At 45.3% G+C, this 22,620-nt stretch overlaps 1 protein-coding gene across 2 annotated transcripts in view; it reads right to left on the bottom strand.

Moving 5' to 3' along the window:
• DIXDC1 (DIX domain containing 1) overlaps window positions 1-22,371 on the bottom strand; it is a 101,401-nt gene extending 79,030 nt beyond the window's left edge. Inside the window, exons 1-2 of one of the 2 annotated variants that reach the window (XM_011976982.1) lie at window positions 22,126-22,371; window positions 19,588-19,680 (exon numbers count right to left, since the gene is read on the bottom strand). In XM_011976982.1, the coding sequence (XP_011832372.1) occupies window positions 19,588-19,644 (57 nt within the window). In that variant the 5' untranslated portion in view covers window positions 19,645-19,680; window positions 22,126-22,371. Of the gene's footprint in view, window positions 1-11,743; window positions 12,101-19,587; window positions 19,681-22,125 lie in introns of those variants that run through there. The other variant, XM_011976980.1, reaches the window with a different exon arrangement.
• Window positions 22,372-22,620: the final 249 nt, after the last annotated feature.

The raw sequence follows: 22,620 nt of genomic DNA, 5'->3' as shown, positions 1-22,620 counted from the left end.
TTACAGATGTGGAAACCAAGGTTCAGAGGAATATGCCCACAGTCTCAGGGCTGCTCAGTAACAGAACAAGGGTTTGAATTCAGTGATGACACTAACTCCTGGGCTCTACAGCATCCCAAAAGGTAAGGTGAGCTCTAAGAGTTATTTGGCAGAGAAGGAAATGGGAGAGATCATGATGCATCAAGGTTTCAGAGAAGAGGAAGAGGGCTGCGTCCTCTGATCAGGAGCAAAGCAACACTTGAATTTGCTGAGTACTAAGACAAATCCATGGGAATGAAGTATGTGTAGGCATTGTATTAAGTATAATAAAATAATCTAGAGATGATTTAAAAGATATGGGAGGACGTATGTAGGTTAAAAGTAAACATATGCTGCGTCCTCTGATCAGGAGTGTAGGGAAGTGTGGGGGTGGGAAGAGGGAAGCTGAAGGAGTTCAAATGCAGCTGCCCCACAAGTCATTCCTTCCTATGAAGTAGGCCAGTTTATCTGCTGAGGGTGAAAGGGACAGGGAGAATGAAAGAGGCCTCAGGAAAGGGTCAGAGACTTGCGGCAGACCCTGTGAGAAGCTGCAAACAACACTGACTGCTAAAGATTCCTGGCAGCACCAAGCACTCAGCTAGGACTGGATATCATCATTTCGTAATTGAATCAACCAGCAAGATTGTGTGATTTGCTCTAGACCTGCTCACCAGGCCTGGGCCATGAGCAGGGGAAACCATTGATGGGCCAATCTAGGACTAAAAATAATCAGAGGAGAGGCAGTGACCACCAGGGCAAAGGAAGTGAGCGTGGTGTTCAAAGTGCTTGAAGTGACTGACGGTAAAGTCTGGGCCAGGGAGAAGAAATTAAGAGACAGTGGATAAGCCTTAAGAAGGTAGAGGACAGGATGGAGAGAAGAACTTGACGGAATGAAAAAATAAGTTTAATGGGAATGTAGGACTGTGAAAACTGGGGTTTTGAGCAGAGTATAGTTTCAGAGTTCAAGATTTCAGGGGTGGGGAAATTCTGCAGAGTAAGTTTCAAGTGTGGCCTCAGCATGTGGCCTTGTCGAAGTGGCACAGAGGGGGACAATCATTACAGTGGGGACAGTCCAGGAACTGGGGGGCTAGACTATGGATCCTGAAGTCCTGTCTAGAGAGTGTTAGAGACTAAGGTGCTGTGGCTATTTGGCATTCTGTCCAGATCCACGTTACTTTATTCTTTTTTCTTTTTTTAAATTTTTATTTTTTGTAGAGATGGAGTCTTGCTATCACCCAGGCTAGTCTCGAACTCCTGGCCTCAAGCCATCCTCCTGTCTTGGCCTCCAAAAACACTGAAATTATAGGTGTAAGCCAACACACCTGGCCTTCATGTAACTTTAAAAACTAGTATGTCTTCAATTAAATCATTGATGAAAAAATTTTAGTTGAAGATAAGCCTTTGGCATGTTATCACTGTGTCTGCATGCTGACACGATCTGTTCAATGGCATCTAACAGCGATCAGAGCTTCACAAGTGAACAGGGCTAGTCTTATCCACAGGGGAAGGGTTTATACCACCCTTCTTGAGGCTGCTGCCTCTCCCTTTATGTCTAATTTAGGGAGTCAAGCACTAAACTGAGTGTCTGTCTCTCTTTGACCTGAAGATATCTGTACTTCTCATCCAAGGGGCAGGCAAGACCCTGTTCTTCCTATAAATGCCCACTGCCAGCTCTGTCCTTAAGTCAGTTTCTTCAGAGTCGGCCATGCCATCCACTTCTCCCACAAAGCAGTTTGTCTTCAAAGAGGCCTGTGGGGCAAGCCTGGGCCCTGAGTGGCTCTGCTGCTTGATTTGAACAACATATTAGGGCTTCTCTTTCTGTAGCAGGTAAAATACCATATGCCTTTCACAGGAGGCTGTTAACTCTCTGAAAGGTAGACTAGTAGTTTCATTTCTTCATATTTTTTTTGCCTCATTATTTTTCTAAATTATAACTTGTGTAAGAGGCAGATATGTAAAATAGGCAAAAGCAGTGCTTCTGTGATTAGGCCAGGGTGGGGAGTTCAAAATCCAGCTCACTTTTCCTGTGTTTCTCCACCCTCAAGCCCCCACCCCTACTCTCCAGCCATCTAAAGTAATTTAAGGGCTTCACAAAGCAGCTGAAAACAAGAACCAAAACAGATATAAATACCAAAAGAAAAATAAAATTACATTTTGTTTCCTTCTATCATTTTACAAGTCTATTATTCAGTGAGAAAAGTATACAACAGGCTCAGCAAAATGAAAATATCTGCAATATTGAAAAATAGATCTTGCTTATTCTGGAGACAGTGTCCATAGGCACTCAGAATGGTCCAGCAGTTGACATACCATTGCAGGCTTTTCTACAATACAGCCTCTAACAAAATTAGGCCGTCCCAAATCCCTGTTCATAGAACTGTTTACCTTCATACCAAGAAGGTTGGGAAAACACCAAAATCTGCATGTGGTGTATGCCCAGGCAGACTTCAATGAGTTCCTGCTGTCTATGATACCTAAAGTTCTTAAGAGGTTCTCCAAAATAAACAAAGAAAAAAAAACATGTTGGCTGGGTGCAGTGGCCCATGCCTGTAATTTTAGCACTTTGGGAGGCTGAGGTGGGCAGATCACTTGAGGCCAGGAGTTAGAGACTAGCTTGGCCAGCATGGCAAAACCCCATCTCTACTAAAAACACACAAAAAAACTGACCAGGTGCAGTGGCTTACACCTGTAATCTCAGCACTTTGGGAGGCCAAGGTGGGCAGGTAGCTTGAGGTCAGGAGTTCGAGACCAGCCTGACCAACATGGCGAAGCCCCATCTCTAATAAAAATACAAAAATTAGCCGGGCTTGGTGGCAGGCGCCTGTAATCCCAGCTACTTGGGAGGCTAAGGCAGGAGAATCGCTTGAACCCAGGAGGCGGAGGTTGCAGTGAGCCAAGATCATGCCACTGCACTACAGCCTGAGCGACAGAACAAGACTCTGTCTAAAAAAAAAAAAAAAACAAATTAACCGGGCTGTAATTCCAGCTACTTGGGAGGCTGAGGCACAAGAATCATTTGACCCCAGGACACAGAGGTTGCAGTGAGCTGAGATCATGCCACCGCACTCCAGCCTGGGCAACAGAGCAAGACTCTGTCTCAAAAAAAAAAACATGTCAGCAAGGCCTGTAGTTGTTCTACGTGTACTAAATGTGTCTGTGACAGAACCGAGCATGCCTTCCTTATTGAGGAAAAGAAAAAGTATTGGACACACCAGCACAAAGTCAGAAAACTAAACAAATAAATGAAGCTCTTTTGCATAACAATAATTTTTTTAAAAGGAAAAAGAACTATATCTTGATTATGACCCTGGATCTTGGTCAAGAGAGGCAAAGTGGGAATGATCAGATTCCAACTAAGCTTACAGTGATATTATAGCTAACAGCTCCTGGAGTAGCTGCCCAGCCCACAATGATCCCCTCTTCTTTAAGAACCCTCCTCTGCACATGTAGTGGTGGGTCCTATGACCAGGTTGGCATTGTATCACCCCCTCCACTGGCCACAATTGATTGGTCTGGCAAAGTCCATTGGTGAAACCCAGCCAATCCCTGGAACTTTTTGAACTGGCATTTAGGAATAGAATCAGTCTTCCTCCTCCTCCCTCATCTCTCTCAAAGTTGTAAGATATAAAACTTAGACGTTGCCACAGGCCACGCTGCTCACCTGAGAAGGAAAAACCAGCTCTAGTAAATGGGAATAAAGCCAGCATAGAAAGAAGCAGATACGAGGCAGAGAACAGAGGAAGAGATCCTGCCAGTGTCAGAGTTCTTGATTTCATTGTTTCTGTTGCATCCCTGCCCTTTCCATGGTTTAGTTTTCTACCTTTCCTTGGATTCCATGCGAGTCAATAACATCCACTTCCTATCCTTGCTAGTTCAAGTTGGGTTTTTGGCACTTGTAACCAAACTAATTAAAAAAAAAAAAAAGACCAAGACGGTTGGTACATACTACGTGTATGACAGTGTTGAACTAATCTCAGTCTGGAGTTTCATGACTAACTTGTTCTAAGGAAGCCAAAAGGATGCCAGTGTAATAGATGTCTAGAACAACTGAAGGTTTTCATGGTAATCACCCTCTGAGTCAGGCCTCAGAAGAAGTCAGTCAGTAGACACAACAAGAGGTAAAACTGTCTGAGAAGGATTTTGGCTTGATGAGACTGGACCCCTCTAAAGCTGTGAGGGCAGTGATAGTACCAAGAAGTGGCCAGCGGAAGGAGGCTTTAGCAATCCCATAATGTCCATCAGCTTCCTCCAAGACACTCCAAATAACCCTACGACTTCAGGTAAAAGTCTTTTAGTGTAGACAGTTCTGTCCAAAATCTTCATTTGTGCAGGAAATCTTGACCTTGAAAGCTTTCTTGCCACCAAATGTAACTTTCTTCCTGTTTTTCTTTGGGACCTGCCCTTCCTTCCAAATAAGTTTGTAAACCGAGCCTCAGTTCTCTATCTCCTCCAAGACTCAAGCTCACAGAATTCCTGCCGGGGACTTATTTGTTCGAGTTGCAAAAGCACCAATGGGGCTTCACCAGAGAAGTGTGTGGTGTCTACTATTCTTAGAGTAGAAACAGCCAAGGAGGCGGCTCTATGTTTTCCTGCTGGCAACAAGAAAAGCAAACAAGAAAAGCACAGAGCTTTTGTGGTATGCTAGAGAGACAGTTCAGGAGGAGACATGAACGGCTCAGGAAGGAAATTAGTTTTACAGTGAAACCAGATACCTGTTTAGAACTCTGAGACCCCCCCAGCAGCAGGAGATGAGGAGATGAGGGTGGGGAAGTTGCTGAGAAACTAAGAGGAAAGCTGAAGATTTAGAAACCTTATGTTATTATTGGCCTAAATTCTGCCAGTAAACACCCTATTGTATTTCTTTTCTATTAACTCTTGCAGCCCTTTACTGAACCTGGAAAAGCTATTTGTTCATTGAATTTGATGGCTAATTGGGTACATATAAAGTTCACAAGTAAAAATATCCTTAAATTTCTTCTTCCTTGTATGGACAGGTTCTTTGTACAGTAGTCCCTCTTACCCATAGTTTTTCTTTCCACAGTTTCAATCACCCATGGTCAACCACCGTCTTAATATATTAAATAGAAAATTCCAGAAATAGGCCAGGCGCAGTGGCTCATGCCTGTAATCTCAGCACTTTGGGAGGCTGAGGCGGGCAGATCACGAAGTCAGAAGATCGAGACCATCCTGGATAACACAGTGAAACCCCGTCTCTACTAAAAATACAAAAAAATTAGCCGGGCATGGTGGCACGTACCTATAGTCCCAGCTACTTGGAAGGCTGAGGCAGGAGAATTGCTTGAACCTGGGAGGTGGAGAGTGCAGTAAGCCAAGACTGTGCCACTGCACTCCAGCCTGGCAGACATAGCAAGACTCCATCTCAAAAAAAAAAAGAGAGAGAGAAAGAAAATTCCAGAAATAATTCCTAAGCTTTAAATCCTAGCTGGGTGCAGTGGCTCATGCCTGTAATCCCAGCATTTTGGGAGGCTGAGGCAGGCGGATCACCTGAGGTCAGGAGCTCAAGACCAGTCTGGCCAACATGGTGAAACCCCGTCTCTACTAAAACTACAAAAATTAGCCGGGCATGGTAGCACATACCTGTAGTCCCAGCTACTGGGGAGACTGAGGCAGGAGAATCACTTGAACCCAAGAGGCAGGAGGCAGAGGTTGCCGTGAGCTGAGATCACATCACTGCACTCCAGCCTGGGTGACAGAGTGAGACACTGTCTCAAAAAAATAAATTAATTAATTAAAATCAAAATAAAAAAAAAACAAATTGTCCAACACTCTGAGTAGTGTGATGAAATCTTGTGCCATTCCACTCTGTTTCACCCAAGACGTGACTCATCCCTTTGTCCAGCATATCCAAGCTGTCCATGCTACCTGTCATCTTATTGAAACGACTGCCAAGGTATCACAGTGCTTGTGTTCAAGTAGCCCTTGTTTTACTCTATAATGGCCTCAAAGTGTAAGAATAGTGATGCTAGAAATTCAGATATGCCAAAAGATGCTGTAAAGTGCTTCCTTTAAGTGAAAAGGTGAAAGTTCTTGACTTAATAAGGAAAGAAAATAAAATCATATGCTGAGGTTGCTAAGATTTATGATAAGAATGAATCTTTCATCCATGAAATTTGGAAGATGGAAAAAGGAATGCATGCTAGTTTTTCTGCCATACTTCAGACTGCAAGTTTCAGCCACAGTGTGTGATAAATGCTTAATTAAGATGGAAAATACATTAAATTTGTGGGTAGAAGATAGGAACAGAAACAGGCTCCGACTGATGGCAGTCAGGTTCAGTACCATCCATGGTTTCAGGCATCCACTGGGGGTCTTGAGATGGATCTCCCTTGGATAAGGGAAGATTAATGTATTAGTATTCAGCCCAGTGGTCAAAAGATAATATATCAGAAAGTAAAGAGCTAAAGATTTTCTGAAAGATATCATCTCCTAAACTTATTTTTAAATTTCTGTCAGTTATGAGTCCCCAAACACTCTCTGCTCCTTCACAAGTACATGTTACAAGGTAAGTGCCCAATAAATGCATGTGAATGAATGGATGAACGAAGTGTCACTCTATGGTCTAGGGGTGTCCCTCATCCTAGAAATAGGAGATAAGAGCCCAGCCTCAGGGCCTGTGGAGTTGGTTCTCTATTCCCTTACCACATCCAGCTACTAAAGGTTATATCCATGACCACTTTAATGGAGCTTGGTTTGGGAGATAACAAACATCATGCTTTCAGGAAAGTGTCGGTTTTAGCCTTTGGTCCCTACAGCCTAGACAAAAGGCCAATCATGGCAGATGAAGCCTTTCTAGTGTTCCCTAGACCCTCTGAACCGCCTGGGGGAGCGGCACCTGGCTAACAGTGCCCTATCACTGCTCCACATGCCTGGCCAAGCCATCACTCACCACGAGGAACATAAAGCTGCCTGAGAGCTTGCTGCCAGGGTGCATCTGTTTAGCTGGCATTGCCTCCTGTGGGAATGAAGCCAATGAGCCTGGGTGGGGAGAGGAGAAACCAGGCAGGATAGAAAAAAGAAGGATGGGGAATCTGGTGCTGAGTTGCTCTGTAGACTTAACAAGCCTTTAATTTCTACAGCAAAGCACAGAGGAGTTCATTGTGAAAATGTCTGGAAGCCTCTAATTGGCCCAGTGTTGCCACCGCTACTCCATGGAGGGCACAAGGCCCCTAGGAGCGATGTTTCCCTTATCGATCTTCTTCCTCACTCGCTCTATGTCCCCCTTATGGAGATGAGACCAGACCAAAACTCTTCCTCTGTGTTTGTGTTTGTGTGTGTGTGTGTATATTTTGTTTTGTTTTGAGACAGAGTCTCACCCTGTTGCCCAGGCTGGAGAACAGTAGCAGGAACGTGGCTCATTGCAGCCTCAACCTCCTGGGCTTCAGTGATCCACCCACTTCAGCCTCCCAAGTAGCTGGGCTCCCAGGCATGCATGCCACCATGCCCAGCTAATTTTTTTTTTAATTGTGGAGACAGGGTCTCACCATGTTACCCAGGCTGGTCTTGAACTCCTGGGCTCAAGTCATCCTCCTGCCTCAGCCTCCCAAAGTGCTGGGATTATAGGTGTGAGCCACTGTGCCTGGCCTCTTCCTATATTTCTAAGGGACTGCCAAGCAGATGAATCTTAATGTGAAATTTCAATTTCTACTTTTCTACTTGGAGGAAAACTGGTAGGGAAAGTCTGCCAGAACTTACGTTCAAAAGGTTAAGGTTCAGACTACAGATTTCCTGTCAGCCATCATTTTCATAAACCATTCCCCCAACTTTCAGCCTCCCAGGCCATTCACACCACACCTGGGCCTACGTTCACTCTTCCCCACAAGTAAGATTTCTGTATCACCTCAATTTTCCCAAGTTTGACACTCTGAACATCTACTGTGGCACAATCTCAGCTCACTGCAATCACCACCTCCCAGGTTCAAGCAATTCTCCTGCCTCAGCCTCCCAAGTAGCCGGGATTACAGGCATGAGCCACCATGCCCGGCTAATTTTTGTACTTTTAGTAGAGACAGGGTTTCACCATGTTAGCCAGGTTGGTCTCGAACTCCTGACCTCAGGTGATCCACCCGCCTTGGCCTCCCAAAGTGTTGGGATTACCGGCAGGAGCCACAGCACCCGGCCTATCTCTTCTTTTAAGAAATGGGTCTCGCTCTGTCATCTAAGCCGGAGTGCAGTCATCAGTCATGTGCGGTCACAGCACACTGCAGCTTCTAACTCCTCAGCTCCAGTGGTCCTCTTGCCTCATCCTCTCAGGTAGCTAACACTGCAGGCATGCACCACTGTGCCTGGCTACTTTATCTTCATTGGTCTGTGAGCTTCAGTAGGGCACAGACTGTATGTTATTGAACTTCTATGTATTTCCAGAGCCTGGCACAGTGACTGACAAACACAGTAATTCAGAGACTGTCCCATGAATGACTGCTTGCATGTATGTACCAGACGAGCAGGGAAAAAAACTGGCCTCAATGAGCAGATGGGTTGGTAAATGTTCAGTCCTTTTCATATCAGTACACCCTATCTCTCCCTATAAACTCCTTGGAAGCAGGAACTGAGTGTTTTTCAATTCTTTTATCCATCCCCTCTCAATAAATTACTGGTTTATGAATAACTAATGAATAACTGAATAAATGAATGCTTATTAGCCGAACCATATTATAATCTCAGGTCTCTCAAAACCTCCTAACACAAGCACAAAGTTGTTTTTAAAGAAAGTTCAGCCCCCCAAAAAACACTTGCAGAAATTCATGTTGGCACGATTACAACATTCACAGGACAACACCAATACCAAGTGGCAGAGAAAACAAATAACTTTGAGGCAGATGCAGATTGGGGAAACTGTGATCTATAGGAAGCCTGGCCAAGCCATAGGAAATGGGGGATGACAGCCAGGGTGGCAGTAGCCAAAACTTGTGGATAATTCGCGGTCCAAATTAACCATGCCATTCAAAGGCATTGCATTGAAAGCACTGACAAGGATCAAATTTGTGAGTTATTTGCCAGACATGTTGAGGCCAGGGCTCTGTGTAGGAAATGCAGTAAGAGAAAATTCTGTCATGCATGGCTATACATAGTGGCAAAGGATTGAGAACAGAAGCCAACAGTGGGTAGAGGGAAGCCAGGATTCAGAGGGCAGGGTTTCTCTCTGCTGCAGGGTTCCCTTATAATTAACCAATTAAGGCCAAAGCTCCATTTCCTGTGGCAGTTTTCTCTGCCATAGAGAATGAGGTCACAGCCCTAACTACACAGACCTATAAAGCATCTGGGTGATGAAGAATAGCTTTAGATATACTTGGATCATTCCCAGGAGGTGACTGGATACATGTGTGGTATTCGTAGCCTCAGTAGGAATTCTCAGGAGAATTAAAGCGTATTCTGACACTAGCTTTAAAATCCCTGTTTACATCCTTATCTCAAGGACTCTAAAAAAATAAATTGAATATTACTGGATCTATTAAGCAACCTTAGAGGCTGGAATAGGTCAAATAGGGCCCCATGGATACTAAAATAACCAATTACACTATTATTCAGTAGCACTAAATGTAATATTGTACGTAAAATGAACTATTTAATATAGAATGTGAAAGAATCATTTAAACTGTAAGAAACCATTCAAATTTAACATATTACTGTTATTGTTATTTAGATGATGTCAATTTTTCAGAGAAACCAAAAGTACTCATTGGCTATCAGAGTTCAAATCTAACAGAGAGGAACAGATGTACATTAGCTTGTGGAGGGGGTGGAGGGAAGTTTACAGGATGGGTAGAAAAATCAAATATCAGAGAAGGAAAAGAGGCACTACTGCATTATTCTAGGGACCAATTAATTAAAAAGTTATGCATCTGTGGTTTTTATGAAGATTCCATTACCACCACAAAAACATGATTCTCCCATTCCCCTTTTCCTTTAGGCCCTTATGTTTTTCAAGAATTGGAGGTCAGCGGATATTTATGGAAGCACCAAAGCATGAAACAGACGGCCAAGCCTCTTAGTTTACGTGGCTCTTTAGTCGACAGGTTTCAAAGTGAAAATGAGCAGAAAACAAAGATTAGGACCAGCTCTGTGCTGGTTTCCTGCTCCTAAATAGACAGTGGGACCATCAAGAGCTGAGTTTTTTTGTTGCTATTGTTTTAAGTTGGAGCAGGAGGTATAAGACAACTAAAAGAGCTTCTGCCACAATTGGTGAATGAGTCAGACTTACGCAGCTAAAGACCAGGGGCAGCCCAAAGGCAGAGAGTGAGAAAAGAGGAACCAGAATATGGGAATCACTCAGAGGTAGGCTTCCTGGCTCTTCTGTGTTTCAACTCTTAGACTATAGCTCTTTGTTAACAATCCCCTTACATGTGTTCAGACAGGAATGATGCAAAGATGAGGTGCCCTGCAGTGCAGACAGGATGCAAGCTCCGCCCCTCAGTGAAGGTTGTGATACCCCTTGGCCAAAGGAAAATTCCAACTCGGTTAGGTTGGGACAGCATTTCTGCAGTTTTCCTCTGTGTTAGGAACAACGCTAGGGGATGGGGACCAGAACGGGGGAGTGTTCTGTGGCAGGTCAAGCTGCAGAGCTTCTTAATTAGAAACAGGAATTAAGGAAGGAGGCTGTAGTGCAGCCGCAGAAATAAAATCTTATACACGAATTCATGAGAATGGTTATTTGTGTGGAAAAGGCTGGAATGGGTGGGGGGAACCAAAGGCACTTCAGTGTTGCCTATGATGTTCATATTTAAGAGGACAATGTATTCATATGTTGAGTAAAAACTGATTTTTAAAATCTTAAATTTTAGAGAGTCACAGAGAGAAGAAAGAGATGGAAGGAAAAGGAGGGAGAGAGAAATGAAGAAAGGCACAACTAACAGTGTAGGTTTCCCTGGATGCTGGGCTAAGACAACCCGCAGGAGTAGGGCTTAGCTGCAGTGGAAGACATATGGGGCAATCTTGAGGGGGAAGCATCCCAAACCAGAATTTCCTGGGTCACAAGAAAAGCAAATGCAATAAATAGAATTGTAAGAGAAACAAGTGGAGGGGAAATGACCCCTTGTCGGCCCTAGCCCATCTTGCCTGTCAGACTGAGGCCCCAGTTCCTCTGCTCTCACACGGACGGATGCACACGCTGGCTCCCTGGGATTGGGCCCAGGACCCAGGTCCCCTCTCGCTCAGTAGCTCCTCTCAGACAACCACGTCCTTGATTGCAGAGAAATCTACTGCCCCGGACTCAGAAAGAGATTCAGACATGAAGAGGGCACTTCACATGGACCATCTACAGTCCCCTTCCCTCTCAAACTTTCTACCAATGCAGTACCACTCCACCCTCCCTTGGCTCCGCTGGTTAGCTCCTGATATAGATGAGCACTTTTGCCAAATATCCAGGGATTCCCTGAGGATTTCCTTGGGGAGAGAAACTCTAGGGAGGATGGAGACCCCCTCTTCTGGAAGGAGGTGATTTCTGAATTTGTGGTCCTGTCCTCTTGGGCTCAGGTAAGCAAGCTATCAGGGAAGGTCATGGCCCAACTTAGCTGTGGGCAGGCGGCCCTTCTGATTTCTCCTGGTTCACCCATCTGCCCTGCAAGTACCACCTTAGCCCCCTTGGGGTTCTACGGGCGATTTGCTCTGGGGTCCCCAGAGGATGGGGGAGGAAGAGGACCCCTTCCGGAGACTGGGCGGGAGACGCTGGGGGAGGGGAGCTGAGGAGTGGGAGGAGCAGGACAGTTACCTCATTGAAGCCCTCCTGCAGGACGTCCAGTAAGTTCCCTCGGGTCAGGCAGGCTAGCATTGTTCTTGCTGGGGGCTCCCCGGGCGGGGTCTCCAGCCCGGCGGCCGCCGCAGCCTCCTCCTCCTCCCTCTGCACACAAAGGCTCTCGGCTCAGCTCATTGGGATCCCTCCGGAGTCCCGCATGCCACTTACTGGAAACCTAGACTGGAGCCAAACTAGCGGCTTGCACTGGGCATGCTCGCACGGGGGCCTCCGCTGGAGGGGCCCGGCGCGGTCGCGGTTCCTATGGAAACAGCTGGGCGCGCACTGGGTGAAGCGGCGCTGCTGGGCTGCCCCAAGCCCCGCTTTCCTGCGGGAAAGCCGCACAGGCAGGCGGGCTGGCGAGGGCGCGCGCTGCACGCCCGCACGCACGCGCACACACACCCCCCGGGCCGCAGCACGGGCGTGTGTGCGTGCGCTACACACACACACACACACACACACACACACACACACGGATTTTAGGCAAACGTTCTGCTCTATGTGCGCGCTGCGTGCACACACACACACACACACACACTCACACGTTGACAAACAGGCGGCCCGACTGGTGTATGCCAGCGCTTGCAGCCGCGCTTGCAGTCGCTTGCGCGCGCGCACACACACACACTCCAGGCTTGCAGGCGGGTGTGCCCGCGGGGAGGGTGCGCAACACACACACACACACTGCTAACTTAAGGCCACAAACGGCCCACCAGAAGGTGGGTGGGAAAGGGAGTGAATCATAGTATTTTCCCCCAGACTAACCGAAAACAGCAACCTTTTTCCACATGGGCCCTGGACAGTGAGGTCAAGTTAAAGAAGAGGAAGCAGAAGGGAAAGAAATAAGAAAGAGAAGAAGGAGCAGAGGAAGAAAGGGGGAAAAGAGGATAGAAAGAACTTTAGTTATTTATGGTATCAGAACACATTCAATAGAACAGTGCTAAACATCACACAGGATCACAAAAGAAACATCAAGGATGACCAAGGCTTTTCCAAAATTTTCCTATTTCATTCTTTATAAAATAACTGCTAAAATATACAACCCATATTTTAATGTGTTTTAAAATAAATGGGTTTTAATTAAAATAAAGACTGCAAAACTGTCCTGGTGCATTTGAAAGAGTTAGGTAAAAAGCTTCCTCAAGTGAAACAGAAAGCTATTCTAGGCTGTTTCTAGCTATTCGAGTCATAGCCTTGATTATTTATTTTTAGGAATACTAGTCATTTGCAACTCAGTGCAAACTCTTGTTTCTATAGGAAAACTCGAAGCTGAAAAAAACATTCATTTTACATTCCACCTCGTGATCCCAGATGGAGAGGAAGGGTTTACAGAGCATTAGGGCTCAGAGAAGGTCAGGGCCTTGTCCAAGGACGCAGCCAATCGGTGACAGGCAGCTCAAGGATCTAGGAGTCTACACTCATGATTTTCTGGGAGGACCAGATTCCTCCTCAAACCCTGATTAGTACCTTAGCAAGAAAAGTCAGTATTGGCTCTTATTCAACCTAACAACCTCTTCAGGTCCTTAGAGAAAAAGAAAATCCTTACCAAGAGCAGCCAGGCTAGCAATATCATGTCTGAATGTCTAAAGCTGCTCAACACAAAAATGTTTCTAAAAAAGAACACATCTCCCTGACCACAACAGGCAGGGGGCAGAAGGCCAGCACAGGTGTTGAGTGGCAGCTGCTGGTTGAATGTAGTGGGTTCAATTCTGGCTAATGCTGAGGAAAAGCTACACCAAATCGTTCTAAACCTGAGCAGCCCACAAGTCTGAAGACCACTGTCCTTCATAATCTAGCCGAGGAATTTAACTGCCAAGAACTCCCTTTGGCACTACCACACTTCATGGTGTAACACCCCCAGAGAGTCGCTAACCCGTGTCAATTCAACAAGTTCCTTTATAAAGAGAAGCATGAAATTGCCAACAGCACAGACTTGCATGCAACACATCTACATGCATAATGATGCAAAACCAAAGTACCTAGTTGGTGGATCCCTGGGTAGAGGATCCTGACTGGTGGAGAGCCCCTCATGCTTTATACACAGAGCAGAAAATATTGAGACATCAGAGGGAGGTCCTGCTGACAGTTATCTATGCCAGAGGTCAGCGTTTCTCAAACAACAAGTCTTTGATCAAAGTAGGATTTGTGAGCTCAGTATTTCTGGAAAAAGACTTACGAAATCACTGAATTTTAAAGCTCCAAAACATTTTGGCCTCACTTCCTTACTTGGCCCAACTCCCTTACATCATAGAAGAAGGAACCAAGGCTAGGAGAGGTGCTCACAGTCACTCAGCAAGTCAGTATGGAAACTAAGATCTGAACCAGAGGGCTCTGAGGTCTGGCCCTGTGCTCTTTGCACTGCCCATCACAGCATGCTGGAGGAATTAAGAGAGAATTGTAGTGAATTGATTTCAAAAAATGTATTATAAGGCATATGGTCCAATATTGCACTGTTCCCTAAAAGTCCATAACTATATGAACCACATATTCTAGAGCAATGGTGTTCACCAGAACTGTCTGTGAAGATGGAAATGTTCTATATCTATGCTGTACAATATAGTGGCCACACATGTGGCTATTGAGCACTTGAACTACAGCTAATGCAACTGTGGAACTAAAATTTTAATGGCGTTTAATTTTGATTAAAATAGTACAATCTCAAAATATTCATTCTATTGTCCCCCATATGACTATTAAGATGTGTTCCAAAAATCATACTATTTTACATACAGCCTGCCTCTCACATTTGGAAAAAGCACAAAAGTCCTGTCAGACAATATAATGTCCATTTTTTTTTTTGCTCAGAAGAGATGTTCATGACAGTTATCTTAGTTGGCCTTACAAAGTGGCTCAGGTGAAGAACTGAGCTTTCGCTCCAAACAACACTAACATTTACTATTCCTTCCATCCTCCCGATCCCACCGTGTTATAATATCCACATAAGAGCTGGGAGGGTATGTGGGTAGCTACAAGAACTAGGAATAACTGGGACAAAGATCAGGCATCCCATAGTGTTTGTATGTGGGGAAACTGCAAGCAGTCTGGGTAGCTGGAACCACTCCCGCTGCTGCAGTGCGGTCATTCACTCTGCCTGGAAACAGAGGCAAAGAAACCCAGCAAACTGCTTTCTGTATATCTTTGCCACGCTGCCTGATTTCTGAACTTATACCTGGCTTCCTCAGTCCTGCATTATTTTGGCAATAATGGCAGACACTTCCCCCACAAACTAAACGCTACTCAAATATCTATATATAACAGTAATAATAGCAAAATTGAGCTTTTACTATGTGCCAAACCCTGTACTCAGCACTTAGTATTAGCTCATTTGACTGTCACAATTACCATAAACGGTAGGATTTTTACACATAAAGAAAGAGAGGTCTGGAGAAGTAATTTGTCACAGACCCAATAGCTACTAAATGGTGAAGCCAAAGTCCAGGTTCTTAACCACTATGCAATACTTTCACACGAAGAATGCAACATTACATTCCATAAGAATGCAAGATTACATTAATTTTTACTTGAAGGAATGAATGAGCCAGTGGAGGAAACATTAATCACTTCTGTTAATAAACAGAGTAAGATGTTAGCCTAAGTAAGACTTTGAGCCTTAAAACAAAACCGTCATTTGGTAAAAATATTGCCTGTGACTTCTCTCTGTGTAAAAATAAGCAGGGTGAAATTCAAATCTATATAAAATTTAACACAACTATTATGGACAATAATTCATGACTATAAAGAAACAGGCAGTTTGAATAAACAAATAATTACAATTGTCAATAAAAATATTTTAAATAACCCTAGGAAATAATGTCTTTTTTTTGAGAGAGAGAGAGAGACAAGATCATCTCACTCTGCTGCCCAGGCTAGAATGCAATGGCACCAAAAAAAAAATACAAAATTAATACAAAAAAATACAAAAATTAGCCACTCATGGTGGTATGTGCCCATAATCCCAGCTACTCAGGAGGCTAAGGTGGGAGGATCGCTTGAGCCCGGGAGGTTGAGGCTGCAGTGAGCCGTGACTGCACCACTCCACTTCAGCCTGGGCCAAGAGTGAGACACTGCCTCAAAAAAAAAAAAAAAAAAAAAAAAAAAAAGGTCTGGGCGCAGTGGCTCACGCCTATAATCCCAGTACTCTAGAAGACCCAAGGCGGAAGGCAGGCGGATCACCGGAGGTCAGGAGTCCAAGACTAGCCTGACCAACATGGAGAAACCCCATCTCTACTAAAACTACAAAATTAGCCGAGCGTGGTGGCACATGCCTGTAATCCCAGCTACTCTGGAGGCTGAGGCAGAAGAATCCCTTGAACCTGGGAGGCGGAGGTTGTGGTGAGCCGAGATCACACCATTGCACTCCAGTCTGGGCAACAAGAGCGAAACTCCGTCTCAAAAAAAAACCAAAAGAAACACTAAACGGTCTAGCATGTTCTATACTGTGTCATTTAGCACTTAATTATAGGTAATTTAGGAATGTGATTCTTTACCACTTTTACTGTATTCTCAAGCCAAATATAAATAATTTTTAGTATCCTGTATTTTCCTCTCATTTATTCATACATTGTTTCATTAAACATCCATTAAATAGATTCTGAGCACCTCTTATAAGTCATTATATGCCAGGTCTCATTATTTTAGCAAAAACTTGAATAACTGACAGTTACACATAAATATACACATAACGCATGGGGCAAGAAACAAGACTGGAGGGAAGAATAGTAAAAGGAAGACTAGTAAAACTGAGAATCCAATAACTAGTATGTGAGGAAAGAGTATACATGGTGAATGTGACAGACTGAGTGGGCAGAAGAAGGGAAAAAGACAGAATGGTGAAAGACTAGAGTAGGATGTCGCCAAAGTAATCACCAGATGCTAGTGCTTAATATAAACCACACCAAAGCAGATATGTGAAAATATTCTACATGATTTTTTTAACCTATTCCTGTGTTATAGATTTTTTTTTTCTTTTTTCACATGAAGTTTTAAAATTCACATTTCAAAAGTTATCTGCCACTGGCCAGGCGTGGTGGCTCACGCTGTAATCCCAACACTTTGGGAGGCTGAGGCAGGAGGATCACTTGAGGCCAGAAGTTCAAGACCAGCCTGGCCAACATGGTGAAACCCCATCTCTACCAAAATAAAAAATGAAAAAATTAGCAAGGCGTGGTGTCCCATGCCTGTAGCCCCAGCTACTCTGGAGGCTGAGGTGGGAGAATTACTCAAACCAGGGAGGCAGAGGTTGCAGTGAGCTGAGATCATGCCACTGCACTCCAGCCTGGGCACAGAGTGAGACTCTGTCTCAAAAAAAAAAAAAGTTTGCCAGCTGTCCTGTGGGTGAGTATTATATTAAGACTAGCGACATCTGGTGGATATTTTGGAAGTGACACTTGAATTTCTCTATGACAGCACTGAAAATGCACCCCTATGCCTCTGGGCTAACAGTTATCAGGTGTCAGAGCTCCACATCAGTAATTAGACTAACATCAAATCATCTTTCCGCAAGATTCAAGGTCTCTTTACAACAGGTAGCCTGATTTCTACCAAGGACCTAACTCCTGATGTCCAGCTGCCTTCTGAAAGATGTATACAAAATCTGACGCCACAATTCTTTTACAACGTAATTTATTATTTTAAATGTTGACAGTCTTTGATGTCGTCTTTTCAAATTTATTTATTTATTTTATTTTATTTTATTTTATTTTATTTTTTGAGACGGAGTCTCGCTCTGTCGCCCAGGCTGGAGTGCAGTGGCCAGATCTCAGCTCACTGCAAGCTCCGCTTCCCGGGTTTACGCCATTCTCCAGCCTCAGCCTCCGGAGTAGCTGGGACTATAGGCGCTCACCACCTCGCCTGGCTAGTTTTTTGTATTTTTTAAGTAGAGACGGGGTTTCACTGTGTTAGCCAGGATGGTCTTGATCTCCTGACCTCGTGATCCGCCCGTCTCTGCCTCCCAAAGTGCTAGGATTACAGGCTTGAGCCACCACACCCAGCCTTATTTATTTATTTATTTATTTATTTTGAGACGGAGTCTCCCTCTGTCACCCAGGTTGGAATTGGCACAATCTCAGCTCACTGCAACCTCTGCCTCCTGGGTTCAAGTGATTCTCCTGCCTCAGCCTCCTAAGCAGCTTGGATTACAGGCACCCGCCACCACATCCAGCTAATTTTTTTTTTTTTTAAGTAAAGATGGCATTTCACCATGTTGGCCAGGCTGGTCTCAGACCTCAGGTGATCCACACCCCTCAGCCTCCCAAAGTGCTGGGATTACAGGCATGAGCCACAGCACCTGGCCTGACATAAGTCTTTAAAAAATCTTTTTTTGAGACAGTGTCTCACTCTACCGCCCGGGCTAGAGTGCAGAGGCACAATCACAGCTCACTGCAGCCTCGACCTCCCAGGCTCAAGCAATCCTCCCACCTCACTTTCAGCCTCCCAGGTAGCTGGGACTACAGGTACATGCCACCACACCCAGCTAACTTTTTAAATTTTTTGTAGAAACGGGGGTCTCGGCCAGGCATGATGGCTCACGCCTGTAATCCCAGCACTTTGGGAGGCCGAGGTGGGTGGATCATTTGAGGTCAGGAGTTCGAGATCAGCCTGATCAACACAGTGAAACCTCATCTCTACTAAAAATACAGAAATTAACCGGCCATGGTGGTGGGCACCCGTAATCCTAGCTGCTTGGGAGGCTGAGGCAGGAGAATCACTTGAACTCAGGAGGCAGAGGTTGCAGTGAGCCAAGATGGTGCCACTGAACTCCAGCCTGGGCAACAAGAATGAAACTCCTTCTCAAAAAAAAAAAAAAAGAAAGGGAGAAAGGGGGGTCTCACTGTGTTGCTCAGACTGGTCTTGAACTCCTGGCCTCAAGTGATCCTCTGGCCTCAGCCTCCCAAAGTCCTGGGATTACAGGCATGAGCCACTACCTCACCTGACCTGACATAGTCCTAAATAAGGAAATTAATTATTTACAATGTAGGGGGCAGGGGTGAGGGAACCTAAAAGTCCAACAACAGAGAAGTGGTTAAGAAAATTACAGCCATTATAATGTTTGCCAAACGTGCCCACATTAAAACAAAAAATTTTAACAATTTCATGTTAACGTTAAGTGAAACACAGCAAGTTAAAAAGTTTGCACAGCATATGATCTCATGTTAAAAATATACTAACACAGTGAAACCCCATCTCTACCAAAAATACAAAAAATTAGCTGGGTGTGATGGCACGTGCCTGTAGTCCCAGCTACTAAGAAGGTTGAGGCAGGAGAATTGCTTGAACCCGGGAGGAGGAGGTCGCAGTGAGCTGAGATCACGCCACTGCACCCAGTCTGGGTGACAGAGCGAGACTCTGTCTTTTAAAAAAAGAAAATATATATATATATGTACGTGTGTGTGTGTGTGTGTGTGTGTATACAGAAAAAAAGACTGCAAGAATATTTTCCAGAATATAACAGTGTGCTTCTGGGTGGGAGAATTATGGTTTGCAGTTTTCAAAATCACAGTTTGCAATATTTTTCCAATGCTCTGTAATTAACATACATTATTGCTATAACAAACTTTAAATATTTTAAAAATGCATATATTCTGATTAATTGCTAGAATTTCTCAACCCCTGCCTCATTTTATTAATTGCAGAAAAAGATGAATCAAGGTCCAAGAGAGCTATTAATAGAATTTCCACAAGAAGGAAAAGCAAAAACATAAGACAAATATATTAAAATTCTGTTTCAGGATCTGAGTCCTGATGGAGAAATCCCCAGAAGTAGAACCGTATTGAAATTCCAGTAACATCATCACGCTTTTCACAACAGTACACCAAAAACTTACAGAAGGCTCTGTTGGCAGCAAGGAGTTAGTAAATCTCATAACCACTTGGGTCCCCATCTTCAAGAGTCCCTAGAAGAGATGAATCAGGGCCACCTTAAAACAGGAAGAATAAGAAATATACAAAATAACAGGCCAGGAAAAAAAAAATTTAAAGCTAAACTAACCTAGTTGGGGCCAGGCCCCTCCCCAAAACCTACCAACTTAAGTCATCTTGAAGTATCAGAAACAGGACCCTAGTTAGCAGGAAGTCCAGCTGAAGATATTACAAGCACAACAGGGCTATCCCAGTGGCATTTGAAAAATTTTTTTTTTTTTTTTTTAGAGAGATAAGGTCTCGCTCTGGCACTCTGGCTGGAGTGCACTGGCGCTGTCATAACTCACTGCAGCCTTTAACTGCTGGGCTTAAGAGATCCTCCCACCTCAGCCTCCCAAGTATCTAGGACCACAGATGTGCACCACCACACCCAGCTAACCCAGTGGCATTTCTAAACCTAGTTGTTTACGTATTAATAGTAATAAAGTGAAGAGTAATACTCCCCTATCATTAGTCAAGCAACAATGCATTTTCCCTTCTTCCTATATTTATCAGTCAAGGACCACAGGAAATACTCTGAAGATAATCAGAAGAAATACTGGAAGCTCTGCTACTGGCATTTACTTCCCTCCATCCTCAGAAACTGAGTTTTAACCCAGAGAGACAACATGTATAATTTTTTTTTTTTTTTTTTTGAGACAGTCTTGCTCTGTCGCCCAGGTTGGAGTGCAGTGGCACAAGCTCAGCTCACTGTAACCTCCACCTCCCAGGTTCAAGCAATTCTCCTGCCTCAGCCTCCCAAGCAGCTGGAACCTCAGGCACGTGCCACCACACCCGGCTAATTTTTGGTAATTTTTTAGTAGAGATGGGGTTTCACCATGTTGGCCAGACTGGTCTCCAACTCCTGACCTTGGGTGATTCGCCTGCCTTGGCCTCCTAAAGTGCTAGGATTACAGGCGTGAGCCACCGCGCCTGGCCCGGCATGTATAATTCTAAGGCAGAAATGTGTATATTGCACTTTAAGCTTACAAAGTACTATCATCTACATCATCTTATTTGACCTTTGCAGTAAATAATCTCTGAAAACGGGTTAATTTTTTTTTTTTAACTTTTTTGAGATGGAGTCTCGCTTTGCAGCCCAGGCTGGAGTGCAGTGGCACGATCTCAGCTCACTGCAGCCTCCACCTATCCGTTCAAGCGATTCTCCTGCCTCAGCCCCCAGAGTAGCTGGGATTACAGGCGTCGGCCACCACGCCTGGCTAATTTTTTGTATTTTTAGTAGAGACAGGGTTTCGCCATGTGTTGGACATGCTGGTTTCAAGCTCCTGACCTCAGGTGATCCACCCACCTCGGCCTCCCAAAGTGCTAGGATTATAGACATGAGCCACCCCGCCCAGCCAGTACTAACCCGACCCGACCCTGTTTAGCTTCTAAGATCAAAAGAGATCGAGCGCCTTTCAGGGCGGTATGGCCATTAAATTTTGCATTTTTAGTAGAGACAGGGTTTCTCATTGTTGGCCAGGGTGGTCTCCAACTCCTGACCTCAGGTGATCCGCCCGCCTCAGACTCCCAAAGTGCTGGGATTACAGGCGTGAGCCACCGCACCTGGCCACCTTCATTTAATATATAGAAAATAGGCTACAGAGTTTCTCCACCAATTAGTGGTGGGGGCAGCCCTCCAACCCACCTTTTCTGAATCTGCCTGCATTGACTCTTTGCCAGACAACAGGCCGGGAAAAAGTGATAATGGTAATGATATAATGGCAGCCAACATTTGACTACAAACTATGTACTTGTTGCAAGTGCTTTAAATTCTCACACTTTATGGAGCTAATACTATTTTTTTTTTTTTTTTTTTTTTTTTTTTTTTTTTTGAGATGGAGTCTTGCTCTGTCCCCCAGGCTGGAGTGCAGTGGCGAGATCTCGGCTCACTGCAACCTCCGCCTCCCCGGTTCAAGCGATTCTCCTGCCTCAGCCGCCTGAGTAGCTGGGATTACAGGTCCGTGCCACCATGCCTGGCTAATTTTTGTATTTTTAGTGGAGACGAGGTTTCACTGTGTTGGCCAGGCTGGTCTCGAACTCCAGACCTCAGGTGATCCGCCCGCCTCAGCCTCCCAAAGTGCTGGGATTACAGGCGTGAGCCACCGCGCCAGGCCGATACTATCATTGCCAACTTTTGTGTGTGCGTGTGCTACAATTTCATTTTCAGTACTCTACCAGTCTTTAATCATCCCTCTTAGGGACCAGCAGAGAGACAGCGGTATTTGGGGAGAACGGAGAACAGACTGAGAAAGGGGAGTGCGTTACCCCTCCTCTCCAAGCTCTGAAAGTCTGAAGCAGGAAACTGCACACTAAGAATGTACAAGGCTGAGAGTGGGTTTGGTCTTTGAAATTTTAGCCTCCTCCTACGCGCTTCAACCTCGCCACCTCCGCGTGTCCCCAGTTTCGATGTGGATGATCAACTTGGGTAATATTTTTGTTACCCGCCACCTTTCAGCACCTACCTCTTAAATTATGGGTCCGTCTGGTTCAGCATCTCTGTCCCCAGCCCTCCTGGGCTGGGCCTGCCCCTGCTCTGGCTTTGCCGCGGCATTCCCGCTGCCATGGTGATGCGGAGGCCGGCCACAGGCCCCGCCCGCCTCCAGCCAGCCCGAGCCAGCCCCTGCCGGCCTTGGTCCCGCCTCCGGCCCGCCGGATCCCGCCTCCTGCAGGTCCTGACCGCCCCCGCGCCCCCGGACCCAGATCCTCCCACTGCCGTTCCGGACCCGCCTCCCAGGAGCCCCGACAACAACCAATCCCGGCATGGACCTCAAGGGAACTGCGCCCTCTGCCAATGGTAGTCCGCCCCCTGTTATTCCCAAACCCCACCCGCCTCCAGCTCCGCCTCCAACCGCGGCCTGGGGGTGGGGCCGGAAGGCCTCTCTACTGGCTGGACTTTCGAACCGCCCTTAAAACTGGGCGGGATGCGCCGTCATCGCGAGGAGCCTTGGGGCCCCCGC

Source organism: Mandrillus leucophaeus, unplaced genomic scaffold, assembly GCF_000951045.1.
Source record: "Mandrillus leucophaeus isolate KB7577 unplaced genomic scaffold, Mleu.le_1.0 Scaffold172, whole genome shotgun sequence".
NCBI lineage: Eukaryota > Metazoa > Chordata > Mammalia > Primates > Cercopithecidae > Mandrillus > Mandrillus leucophaeus.
The sequence above is the reverse complement of the archived record's forward strand: the minus strand, read 5'-3'. Positions and strand labels throughout refer to the sequence as shown.